Source organism: Merops nubicus, unplaced genomic scaffold (assembly GCF_000691845.1).
Source record: "Merops nubicus isolate BGI_N331 unplaced genomic scaffold, ASM69184v1 scaffold6791, whole genome shotgun sequence".
Lineage (NCBI taxonomy): Eukaryota > Metazoa > Chordata > Aves > Coraciiformes > Meropidae > Merops > Merops nubicus.
The window spans coordinates 20705-34365 of record NW_008587496.1 but is presented as its reverse complement, the minus strand read 5'-3'; the positions used below and the strand labels follow the sequence as shown (position 1 = coordinate 34365).

The 13661-nt window shown below is 37.5% G+C and overlaps 1 protein-coding gene across 1 annotated transcript in view; it reads right to left on the bottom strand.

Moving 5' to 3' along the window:
• The window catches only part of LOC103781219 (limb region 1 protein homolog), a gene marked incomplete at its 5' end in the record, with an annotated part of 32616 nt that overhangs the window by 12598 nt on the left and 6357 nt on the right, over window positions 1–13661 (bottom strand). Inside the window, one exon of the mRNA XM_008948923.1 lies at window positions 9247–9350. Coding sequence (XP_008947171.1) covers window positions 9247–9350 — 104 coding nt within the window. The remainder of the gene's footprint in view (window positions 1–9246; window positions 9351–13661) is intronic.

Here is a 13661-nt window from a genome sequence, read left to right as displayed (position 1 = left end):
TGCTGAATTCACTGGAGGCAAGTAACTCTGAAACAATCTAAGAACCTTGAACAGACTCCTTGTCGATCTGCATCCTTGTAACTGGGATAAAAAACAGTACTCACTATTTAATTATCCAGTGTAAGACTCCAGTGAAAACAATAACATGTGATTTATTCATTGCCTAGCAGTTAAGGCATTGTTTCAAATATATAGATTCAAATTACTTAAGGAAAGAGCATACAGCTGGCTCTTCCACATCTAAGTATCATTTCTGCATATTTAACATGGCAATAGTATATTAGAAAAACATTCCCTCCAGATTTTTTAACAGAAGACACACCAATTTCTTAAAGTGAGGGAAAGCTAGACAGAATATCAAAGAAAACGCAAACACCTACTAGCTGGAATAAAGTAATTACAGCCTACAGCTGTCAGATGCATACAAATACCCTGCTGCAGCCTGCCTTTCCCTCCTTCGCAGAAAGAAACTACTGGGGAAAAAAAAAGTCCCAGGATTATGTCTAAGCTTTTAATAAAAAGGACAGGTGCAGATGTACTGACACTACAGAAACCTTTTGGGGAGAAGGGAAGTAAGAAATCAAAGGATACCCACAGTAGAATGTTGGCTGTTCCAATGCTACCCCTTCCCCCCGAAGTTTCCTCTGTGATTCTGTTTGCCAGCCCAGCCCTCCCTAATGAGCTCTTAGATGCTCCCCTCCCTCCACCTACCACGTTTCCCAGGCTTTCCGAAGCCACCTGCGACAACAACGTGGGAGCTGTGGGATTTCTGACACTGTGAGTCTCCCTCTAATCATTTAATTTTGGATCAGGCAGAATCTTTCCTGCTAGACTGGAGTGATAGGAAGACAGTTTCCAACTTCTTTGTATCTTGGCAGAGGATTAAGATAAGTAACGTAAAAGCATAATGAAAGACTTGGAATTTGTGATTCTGTTTCTGGCACTAAGAAACTACAAAGATGGTTCCCGAAATCAAATGACACATAGAAGTACAGAGGCCACTATTACAGTTCTAAAATAAAGAGAAACCTCAAGTTTTTGTTGGTGTTAATGTCTACTATTAACCCCCCACAACAGTGAAGAAGATCAAGAAAAAAAGCACGCTACTAGGAACAGGCCAAAGCAACAGACTGCTCTAAGTTCCTTTTAATAAGCTGAGAAATCCTTCAAAAAGCTACACCAAAGAAAAGACAAACAAAGAAATTAAATTTTTCGAAAGAAAAATAGTCAGGGATGGATGACAAACTAACTGGTCCTCCTTCCTAACCTCCATTGTAAATAAAATTCTTGGCTACCTTACAAATCCTCACAACAGATGCATTAGCTCCTTCCTTACTTACTCTGAATTGACAACGCAATTCTTAATGTAGAGCAATCCTTAATGTGTATAGACTAAAGGTCTAAATATCACATTGCTGTATTAGTATTAATAAAAAACATTTTTAAAGAGAGAGTCAGAAGTGGTGCTTACATACTAAAGCCTCATTTAACAAAGGGAAGCCTATGAGAAAATTGTTTCATGCCTTTCTATGATTATGATTAAGATCTTGATATTTAGACTTGCCACTATCAATATAAAATTATATGGCAATTTTCTTTTTTCAATTCTGCGAATTAAAACTAATTAAACTTACATTTCTATAAAATCTGTACAGTCTTTTTTTGGGTTTCTATAAATTTAAGAGACTTCGAGTTCATACCGACATAGGAGTGGGGAGAGCACAAAAGTTCAGCAATGTATTTCATTCCTGGCTCAGATGAGCTGGAATAACTAATGCTTCAGTGCTAGCTTCTAAGACTAATTAGTTTTACAGATGACTCTGCCTACTTACAATGTATCAGTCATCTAGTACAGTTTCTCACAGTATGCTAGAGAAGTAAAGGTCAGAAAAACACACTTTGAAGTAATACTTAAGCATTTTTGGGATTTCTGTTGCACAGTGTTTTTACCCCAATATTACTAATAATCTGTGTTTCATCTTGATACTCTCCTAATTTCCATAGCTCAAATACAAGAAAATGTTTCAAGAACACAGACTAACCTGACATACTAACCTGACATATTTTGCTTTTCTATCAACATTAAAGGATTGCTCACAAAAACTAACTATATTCTAAAGCCCATGAACTATTGCTCAGCAGAGGCAGCCGCAGTGAGGCAGGCGGTGCAGAAAAGCAGTGCTGAATGAAGTACACCATTAGCTCATCTCCTGCTGGACTATTTTTTTGCAGCTTGCACTGAGGCCTGTTTAAAAGTAGTACATTCTAATTTATGGAAGTGACTAACTGACATTTAACTACTTCGCTGAAATGGAGCACAGATCACATCTCATTACATCTTGATCCAATGTGTGCAACAACCAACATTCACTCATCTCCCCTTCAGCTGTCTTCAGATACAGAACTGTTACGTATATTCAGCAAACTATAGCTCTCCATATATATGGGAAAATTTATAAAAACAAATTTTGCACATAAAGTCCCCAACTAACTTAAGCAAGATGTCTTATAACACCTTACAAAATGTTTTTCACATCTACAAAAAGAAATTCACATTAAATCGTTATTCCTCAACAGTCAGAACTTTCTCTCTCCAGCCACTGATTCTTGAAATTCTTAATCTTGCAGCCACTGAAATGTGACATGGCCTTAAGAACGAATACACGCATGATATTCACCTGTCCTGCACAGCCTTTATTCCTAAATAGCTTAATACAGACAAAAAAGCCCACACACTTATGCATGCTGAAATCTAGGTTTTGTAGTACAAAAACTAACATAAACAATATTCCCAGTCTCTTCTTGACATACCTGTAGTAATTTTCATGTCTTCAACTTCACTCAGTTTTACAGTTATTGTGAAATGAGAAAAACAGACATCCCTGAAATACTTTTACAAACAAAGGTATTTTCATCTTGTGCTAATCCACAGTGTAGTTACATATATTCCAGTCACAGGTCCTCAAAAACAGGCCATACACTCACATAACTCTCTTCAGATCGGTTTGCTGATATATACCTGTAAGATAAGATTTTTTTTTTCCTCTCTGCAGAACTGCATATAAGGGACCTGGCAGCATAAAGCTGTAATTTTATCATGTTTTCAGAGTTTAGCACAGATGCTTATCAGTGTGATATGCTAACAAGTATGCTAAACCTTCCATTTCCTGCCAATTTTCAAGCTTTTATCAGATTTAATATCAGCTGTGCCTGTCCTCTACTTTACAAATTCTAACCACGCTCTGCATTTCACCATGAACATGCCATTTCTGAGACTTCAGCAAGCCATGAAGAGTCAAGATATGGACCATTCTGAACCCAAGTTTTACCATAAAAATATAGTCCTCAACAAAAAAGTCTAATAAAGTTTAAGTGGTGTCATTTTAAATTACTCCAGTTTAAAGAATTGGATTTCATATCTGAACTTAAGATGTTAGCTTATGTCAATAATACAAAACCAATCAGCTGCCTTTGATATGACTGACTAAACAACTTTGTCTCTGGTATTACTAATGGAATGAGTAAATGGGTTGTAATATAACATACAATAATTCAGTTACATATTAGTATACCTTTCATGGAGACCAGAGCACTACAGTCTCAGTTCATGCTGAATGATTTTATAGACAAATAAATATGAGCTTAAATGCCAAATAAACATACACAGTTAACAGGGTACCTCAAGACTCTTTGGTGAGTTATTACACACTGTGGCCCGTGGGTACTGCACTGAGAAGTACATGCAAGCATAAAACATCAAGCCAAATGCTGTTTCCAAACAAGGTTCAAGACTCCTGTGCTCTTCAAACCACTTTTCCAGAAAAATAAAGACAAATTTAGAAAATTGACTGTTTTTAATTAAAGATAATCTCATATTGGAAAGGATTTCCTGGCCACTTTCTCCAGTATTTTGTATTTCAGGAACAGCTCCCTTCCATGGAATACTGCTTGAAATAATCAAAGAGGTTTCTAGACACTTTAAATTTGTGCATACTTCCTACACTGGCTTCCTCACACACTGAAAATATATTTTAGAGTGCTCTACACCTATAGTTGTACCAGATTTCTACTGGTACACACAGCAAAAGTAGGGAGTACATCTTTTATATGTGGAAAAAATACAGAAATTAAAAATTTCCATACTCACCAAGAAAGGAAAAAGCAGCAGGTTTACTCTTCACTTATGTTTCTTACTATATTACTAACTACTCCAGTTCCCTACAGTTTGCATATACAATGCATTCCAACACAAACGTATTAGAAACTTAAGCTTAGCTCAATACAGAGCACATCAAACCATCTCCAATACGGAGGAAATGGAAGACTTGCACGCTGCGGCTGCTCAGCAAGTTAACCTTCCCTTTAGAGCAATAAAAGCAGTTCCAAAAAACACTAGCAACTCTATTTTTGAAAAGCTTCAGTGTTTCACTACCTCCACAAATAAGTAATTTTTTTTACAAACTACATGGTTAAAAGTCACGCTCCAATGGAAGAGGGGAAGGGAAGAAATGTGCCTTTAGCAGCAGAAATCACTGCACTTCACTCTTTGGAAGGGAACCTATGCACCACATCTTCCTCACACGGGCTAAGCTGCAGCTGCTAACACAGGCAGGACTCTTTAGCCAAATCTCATACAGTAGCAAGCACTGTGCAATAAACTGTTCTGAACACTGGCCCGCCTCACCTGCCTGAAGCGTAAGAATAAATTGCTATATTCTTAAGTGGTGTTTTTATTAAAATAAGCTCAATGAGAATTTGGGAAGAGGTACCAAAGAAAGGCAAGCAGATGGAGAGACTAGCTGACACATAACAATAGCTGGTGAAATATTACTCTTATTTTCTGTAATAAACACCAAGATCAAAACATTATGCAAGTTAAATTTCCTTGAAAGGTTCCCAGCAGGAGTCTTCCTTTTTGTTTGTGCAGTACGCGATTTCCTCTCACCCACAAAAAACATACCAAGAATGTGCATGTGCCACTAACACTAAGCAGCACTTCCTTAATCACTCATTTCCAACAATTTATGGATGATCAGTGGCAAAAACGAGCAAAAATAATGAAAGCATGCAATGAAAGCTCATTGAGACAAACCGGCTTGGACTTCCTACTCATTTCTGTGTCTCTTTAAGATGGGGGTCTGATACAAATTAGCCACTGGGGAAAAAAGTCATCTGGTCATAAAATACAGTACAGGGTCACTTTTATGTAAGTTTGCCAAAAGGGACATAAACCAGGACAATTTCAAACTGTGACACAGGATAGAAGTATATTAAAAAAATCTTTGTTCCTCCTCCATTGTGCTGTCATGTTGCTCAGCTTTATAGACATTCTGAGCACCAGCTCTGGCCTCTTCGCTTCCACCTGGTCTACCTAATTAATTAAGCAAGGAAGTTACCTCAAATTTTTGTACTATTTGGTTTTATTATCATGCACTTCTTTTGATGTTCCAGGAGTTAACCTCTTAATCCACAGACTCTGTGTGTTGTGTTCTGAACATTTTGGGATGTCTGGATAATTTGGATAATTGGTCAGGATGTTGCTGTCGCTCATGTTAAACTTTATGCCATGACTTCAAGTTCAAAGATCAGTATTAAGTTAAAATGCTTCATAAAGCCTTTTTAAAACTCCACACTCGTGATTATGCAATACCCAGTTGTTCCAGTTTCTCGCAGAGGTAAACTGCACTATTTGTATTTTCTTACAAGGAAATTAGTCCTAAACTTCTTCATCATTGTCAACTTCAAACAAATACAAATTTCAGTTGAAGTTACATCAAGAGAAAGCATATTTTAAAGGTCAAGAAAAGGTATAGCAATTATCTCCTCAAAAATGCTTGTCTCCTTCACACAGCAGCACACGTGATTTTCTGTGCAGTCTGTTACCACTCATGGAAACTGAACTACACTTAACGCTCCTCAGCACTGAACTACAGATGCCCAACTGCAAATACCACCATTTTCCTTTTTTGGAGAGAATGATAAGGAATGAGGTTCATTCTGACATTAAAAAACATATTTGACAACTTTGTTTCATAACTGTCCCGCAGAGTTTGAGGACAGTGACAAAGAACTGAAAGAGAATCTAAACAAGAAATATAACCTTATGCATAGGCTCTACAAAAGGAAGACAAGAAAAATATAGAAAGATATGAAATTTTTTTAATACTGATGGAGGAGATTAAAAACTACTTCAGGTATTTCAGTAGCTCAATTAATCTCACCAGCTAGGGTACAATACATCACACTGACCTCTAACTACGTCAATCATCTTGAAAAACCTAATTCACACATGAAAATACATGTGTGCATAGATACACACGTGGGATGTACACATATATACACCAAGACAGACATATGCATATATTATACACATCCAATATTGCTTTTATAATTATTTTCCTGAGAGCAGAAGCCTGAAAACTGCCATTAAATGGACATAAATTATAGCAAGGAAGAGCACTTAAGCTCTGTAAAAGGGCAGAGTCAACCCCTTTAGGCCCAAAAAATTCCCTTTTTGAATTAATACAGTGGTTTTAATTAAAAACTAGGCAAAGAATCAGTTTGATTTTCAGTACAATGCTGCATCTGTCCACGGTCAGTGCCTAATTTCCGTATTTCTCTCCTCTGCACAATATGCAAGTTCTTGGTTGTTTTAAACTGTTGCCCTGGGGAACTGAAAGAGTCTATAAGAGGGGCCATGTGCCATTTATAACGTATACTAGCTACCAAGAAAAAAGCCATAGTAAATTGTAAGGTGGTTAATCAAACCCATTCTGATTCATGAAACAGTTAAGAGGGCAATACTTCCTTACAAGAACATAGAAAGAAGAGTTATACAAAGCTCCTAACAGTAACCTACTGCTACGAGCTATGGGCAATGTCATGGCTTGCAGAAAGTTCACATTACAGTGAATACATAAAATAAAATCTATGATAAACAAACAATAAAACCTATGATAAACACTCAGATGGTTATAAACTTCAGGGATTAGGCCCATGTGACAGTGACTAACACCACTGCTGAAACTGAAGCTGAACAAAGAAATGGAAAGGAATGGAAATTTTAAAATGGAAAAAATGCACTCGGTTTTGGAACTGAACCTCTTTTAATCATTCACTTTAGTCATTTCTATGAAAATCCAGCAAGTAATTCTTACACAAACACCTTCAAATACACACCTTCCAACTGTGCACACCTCAATCTCAAGTGACCTTTTTTTCATTATAATGAAGGTAATTCTATGACAAATTCAACATGACCTGCACAAAAGCTTCCCTTAGAACAGTCTTTTTATCCAAATTTTTATCTGAACTGGGCATAGAGAATCAACAGCTTTTCCTACTCCATATATCCAATGCCCAACTGAAAGACTAAAGATTACATATCCTGTGCCAGAACTCTTTATTGAATGTCTTCACATTTACAGATCTCTCTTCTCTTAAATGCTGCAGGTTTTTGCCATAGTTATGAAACGTTCTTTTAGGTTAAGATCACTAAAATCTGATTTTGCCAGTTCAGTTGCATTTGAATGTTGTTGTAGCTCTCTGGCCTGTTAGTCTGATGGGATGAACGACAAAATGACTTTTTTTTTTTAACTTGCACAAGTATAATCAAAACCAACATAACTTGTTAAAGTACCAGAGTCCTACAAAATCCATAGAAAGCAAAAAAGATGTGAAGTACTCTTCACAGATTCTAGACCTGAAAAATTTATGTGTAATCATGAGCTCAATTAACCACATATTTTCCTAGATTCTGATCAACCCATTATGTGATGTAGATTCTGATCAACCCATTATGTGATGTAATTCTTTAATGTACATAGTACTTACTGCAAGTACGTGGTACTGTTAAATGAGCTGTTAAATGTTTTCTTAGCCCTACAGATACCTGAAGTGAAAGATGAAGAAGAATGTTTTCCAGACAAGTTTGGTAAGTAAAGGCTGCAGCGCATCACCAAACTTCTCTAAAATTGAACTCGGCATGGTCAACCACACTTGTAACTGAGGTAACTTGGATACCTCTACAACTCTGTCAATACAAACCAACACTTCAGCAGCATCAGGGATCTCAGAACAGACTACACCAAACAAGTATTTATACACCATCTTGTTTGGGTCCTGCAGGTCCTTTTTGACACAGCTATATTGCTCAGTCTAGGTAACATCCTAGTAGCTTCAGCTATAGAATAAAAACTGTGTTTCTTCACATCATTCTCTATTAGAAAATACAGCACAAAGAAAATTTTAAGGTGGGTTTGTTGGGTTTTTTGTCCTGTTTTCTCTTTTAAGTGTCTACATCCCAAAATCCCAAACAATGCAGTATTTCAGCAGAGTTTCCCTCAATTCCACCAGGAACAAAAATGTCAACTTCACTGCCTCCACACCAATTCCTGTCAATGCAACCAGGAATTATGTTTTCCTTCCCACCACAATCATCACCTTGTTGATTTATGTTGCACGTGCTTTACCAACAACTAACCATGTTTTACATCTATCTTGAATGCAATTTCATTTTCCTGATTTCATCACTTTTCAAGATCCCCTGCTTTCTAGTAACTGCCATCCAAAGAATTCCCTCAGGTGTAGTATCATTAAAAACAAAAGTGTAATCATTTGGATGAAAAAGATTAATGAAAGCATGCTACAATTGGTCCCCAGACAGTCATTCCAGTTTAATTTATATAATATTTACGAACTGAAATTCATTTCACTGTGCCTCCCATTATAGTAATTTTCCTAGCATATTACTGTTAATACTGACCACACCTGAACCTTTCTTGGGATGTTCATAATCTTTTAAATTCACAAATCGAGCTTGTTCTCTCTGGGTCATCTCTTATTTAATCACTGTTCCCATTAATAACAAGCCTGTACTTCTCTCCCTTGTTACTTTACTTCTCTGTATTTACTGAACCTTCTATCTTTGTAGCAACCCATTTTTTTAAAAAAAAAATTTTGTTTAAAACATTTCATTATTAAAAAAAAAAAAGCTAAATAATTTTCTTGACCTCATATGCCTGGCTTTTCAAGGACTTTCTCCCCCTTTATGCTGACTCTCCCCCATGCACTGTACGCTCACTTCACCTGCCTGGGCAGGAGCGTGCGCCTGTATACACACAATCACACCAGCACACACACCTCAGCACCAAACCCTCCCAAATTTGTACTTTCAGTTTCATCAGAAACGAGGTCTGAAGATGGAATATATAATGCATTACTCTGTGTTTAATAGTATTCTCCTACCTTTTTTAAGCCAGCAAATCCTTCTGATTCCAGAAAGAAAAAGGCAAAGGGCATCAACACAAACAAACATAAATTTGAAAAAAGAGAAGCAAGATTCCATAAACCTGCAACAAGGAAAGGAAAAAGGTTACATTGTAAGTTTCTCAGCTTTAAGAGTTAAAGGTATTACATTTTCCTCCCTTAAATATAAAAATCCAGTATATACACAGTATTTTTACGGATATGTAGTTATTCACAGGTCTTTGCTGAAAAATACCCATTTCTCTGTGTAATGATCCTCAAACAAAAACATGGGTAAGAACTTAAACAGCAGCAAATGTCTGAAACCTTGGAGACAGACTGCAAACTCAGGTAGACTACTTCCATAATATCCCACTGAAGGATCTTTAGATAACAATTTAAAAAGTTTTCAGGAGAAAAGTATTCTACTACTACCAATGATTATAAAATATATTATAGATGAAAAATTCAGTTGGGTACTCACTTTGCTCCCATAAAGACAAACTTAGACAAATCACAGCCTTTAACATTAGCAATACAGAAATGACATCATCGCCTCCAAATTAGAAGCAAGCATCATGGTAACAGCAACTTTCCACAACGAGATGGCTGGGACAGTGGGCAAAAGGAGAGCAGTGGATGTTGTTTATCTCAACTTTAGTAAGGCTTTCAACATCATCTGCCATACATCTCCTCATAGTCTAATTAATGAAGTATGGGCTAGGTAAGTGCTGAAAACTGGTTGAGCTTCTGGGCTCAAAGGGTTACGACCAACAGCACAAGTCAGGCTGGACGCCAGTCATCAGCGGTACACGCCAGGGGGTTGATACTGGATTTAACACCTTCATTAATGATTTGGATGACAGAAGATATTCCTCTCTGCTCAGCACTGCTGGCACACATCTGGAGCACTGCATCCAGTTGTGGGCTCCTCCACTCAAGACAGACATGGCCATAGTGGAGTTAGCGCAGCAAAAGAGCCACACAGATGATTAAAGGACTGCAGCATTTGTCATACAAGGAGAGGCTAGGGAAGGGGGAATTGTTTAGCCTTGAGAAGAGAGGACTCAGGAAGATTTTATCCATGTATATCAGTATCTGATGTGAGAGGAGGAAAGGAAAATGTCAGGCTCTTCACAGTGGTATCTAGTGAATGGATAAGAGACAATAAACACAAACAGAAAAAAAATGGGGAAAAATGTATAAATATAAGCAGAAAGAAAACAAGCAAACAAACAAAAATCCCAAACCCCTATTTCCACTGTGAGTGTAGTCAAACACAGCAACAGGTTGCCCACAGAGGTTTTGTAGTCTCCATCCTTCAACATATTCAAAATCCAAATAGGCACTGCCCTGAGCAGCCTTCTCTAATTGACCCTTCTTTGAGCAGAGGGGTCAGAATAGACCATTTCCAGCAGTCCCTTCCAACCTCAACAGTTCTGTGGTCTAGGTGAAAAAAGAAAAATTAACTATATGACTAAAACTAGGACATCTGTAAAATATATGACATCTGCAGGAAGGGAAAAGGTTTAGAAAACAACCTGGAGTGGTAACTGATCTCTGTTAAAGATATCCGCTCTATTAAGATTTTCTAAGCAGAACACTTTCTGAACAGCCAGCTGCTGCTGCCTGAACATGAGGCCATCACCATCCTATCAGAAGTTGTGCAGAATGCAGTGCTGCTGCTTTATAAAAACAGAAGCTTACCTGCAATTTAGTAGCTAACAGGTTTAACTACTGTCACATGTTCTGCATCCTAAAAACAAAGCTCTTATTTTGTAGCTGAGAAAAAACAGGCTTAGTCCCCCATCTTCCCCAAAACAGACACTTCTCCACAATCCTGCAGGACTATGTATCAACTGAAATCCAGAAAAGAACAGCCCCTATGATAAGAAAATTTGAACAGCTTTCTTTCTTTCTTCTTATATACAGGCTTGTTTATCATCTTCTTTGAAATTGTCCATTTTGAAAAGAATATGGAAGGAAAGAATCATTTACTGAATGTCTGAGGAATTCATTATTGAGAGAAATTCCTGTATTTAGTGCCAAATGCAAAATAACTAGCAATTATCTTTACCTACACGCTGTTAAAAAAAAAGTGTTCAGCATATATACTGCTTTTTAACTTAAATGATTTACATCTCAAGGAGAAATAAAAATGAGGGAGGAGGAAGGAGGCAGGAGGCAAAGAAATGTACTTCTCCAGCAATTGATGGCACCCAGACACTAGGAACCAAACTTGGCCAAATAAGCAACAGTAAACAAACCAAGAAAATTCCAAAAGATGCCTGAAATATAATACTCAATTGCTAAAGAAAACAGACTGCCCAAAGGGTGTTAAACTCCAGTTAACAAAGAGAGGGATTTTTCCTTTTGAATTTGCTTAGCCAGGAAGCTCCTGTTACCATTCAAGAAACATTCAGGCATAGCAACATCAGCAAGAATGTCATTAACAGCCCTTAGTGGGGGTGCATTAACCCCAGCAGTCTGCCTACTTTCTGTTTTGTTTTGGGGTTTTTTGTTGTTTGTTTGTGATTTGTTTTTTTTTTTTCTTCTCTTTTTTCCTCCCAGAAAATTAAGACACCAGTGTTAGAGTAGAAATACTATTAGATGGAGGTGAGGTCTTATGTCAGCAGTTTTCTCTAACTGAAGACTTGATAGTGCATTCAGTTACCTAATACAAAGCTGAATACCAAGCTGTGCTAATTTCAGCAGCTCTATTACACGTGTATCTACAACGTAAAACAGTGCTCAGGAGCTGCACAGTATGTACAGATCATTATAGGGCCAGGGAGAGTGGTGCACATCTGGGGTGATTTTTTAAGAAGTTAAAATCTAGACGTTCACACATTAGCATCTTATGGGAACCACAGAATATTTACAGAATATTAAACAACAGACCTATGTTATGCATGTAAAGTTATGAGAGATAAGAACAGTGCTGTACTGCTGCTGATATACACCTACACTTTGCTCAAAGCAAGGAACATACAGGATTTTCCTCTTCCCCTACCATATTTCTTATCCTAATTTGATAGTTCAGTAATCAAGTTAAAATAGATCCAGAAAAATGATTTCCTACTACACTGACTGCATCACAAAATTGCATGGGAGAAACTTGCAGATATCAGCATATATGAAAGTTTTAAGCAGTCTATTCTAATACTTTAATTATTTTGCATTTGTAGCAACCTAAGAATATCTCCCACAAGTTAATAAAACATAAAAATTAAAAATCTCTTAGTCTTTGGCAAACAGATGGGAGCCTCAGCAGTTCATCTTTCTTACTCCTGGCAGTTTCATTACGTTGTACTCCCACCTGGTGGCTGTAGCCAACAACAGCACAAGCAAGCACCCAGCTCTCAGAAGTACTTCTGGGTTTAGTTCTGCAAGCATTAGGTAGGAGGGTTTCTACTGGATTCAGGTATGGGCCTTCTGCCTGGTTTCAAAAAACAGTCATGTATTTTCCTCTTTTTCTATATGCCACAACTAATGCAACAGTCTACAGTATAAAAACCCTTAATGCTACATTCAAGTACTTCAGACTATTATCTGTAACTGCTAAATTGAGCAAAACCAAAGGGGCTTAAAGCAATACAAATTTTCCTGTTTGATAACATTTGCAAAGCAGGAAGCAAATTGTACCTGAAGGCTGTGCTGGGCAGCATCATGGAGATATGAACATCTCAACCGGAGTGCTTGAGACAGCACTATCAGCTCTCAAAACTTGCACGGGCATTTCATAACTAAGTGGAAAAAGGTACTGCCACTCCAGGCACAGGTTTTTGCAAGCAGAGCCATGGTTCTGTGCAAACCTAGCGACTACCACAAGAGGGAGCGCTCCCCCAAGGGAATGCCTTGGAGTAAAGCACACGATTTTTGAGTCGAGTTGCAGTAACACAGGTCTGCAGTCAGATCCAAACTCTACTGATGTTTCTGAAGCCTTCACACTAGCTGTGGTAAACCTTGGATTAGCTCAGTCATGTCTAGCCCTAGCAATATCCAGTCAAACTTGGAAACACCAAGATGCTGAATTTACTTCCCTGCTAGCCATTATTATTGGACTTCAGGAATACAAACTATATTCTGAATGCATTAAGTGGTACTTCGAAAAGATTATCACATCAAAACCAAAAGATGGTCACTGGAAAACTGAAAGGCCTTCCTATGTGACAGCCACTTCTTCCTGCAGATTTCTAATTAACCCAAGTTTTCCCAAGTACTCTAGCCACTTTGGGAGCCACAATTTCTGAGTCTGTCAGTGTATAATTTTCACTCTCTGAAATATTTTGTTGTAGTTTGTCCAAAGTCAATTCTGACCTTGAAGTAAGGATTATTTTCCATTAGTTTTTTTTTCATGTTTGGGAGTAAAGGATTTAAATTAGTCTGAGCAGCTAAAATCTGTGTGGAAAAAA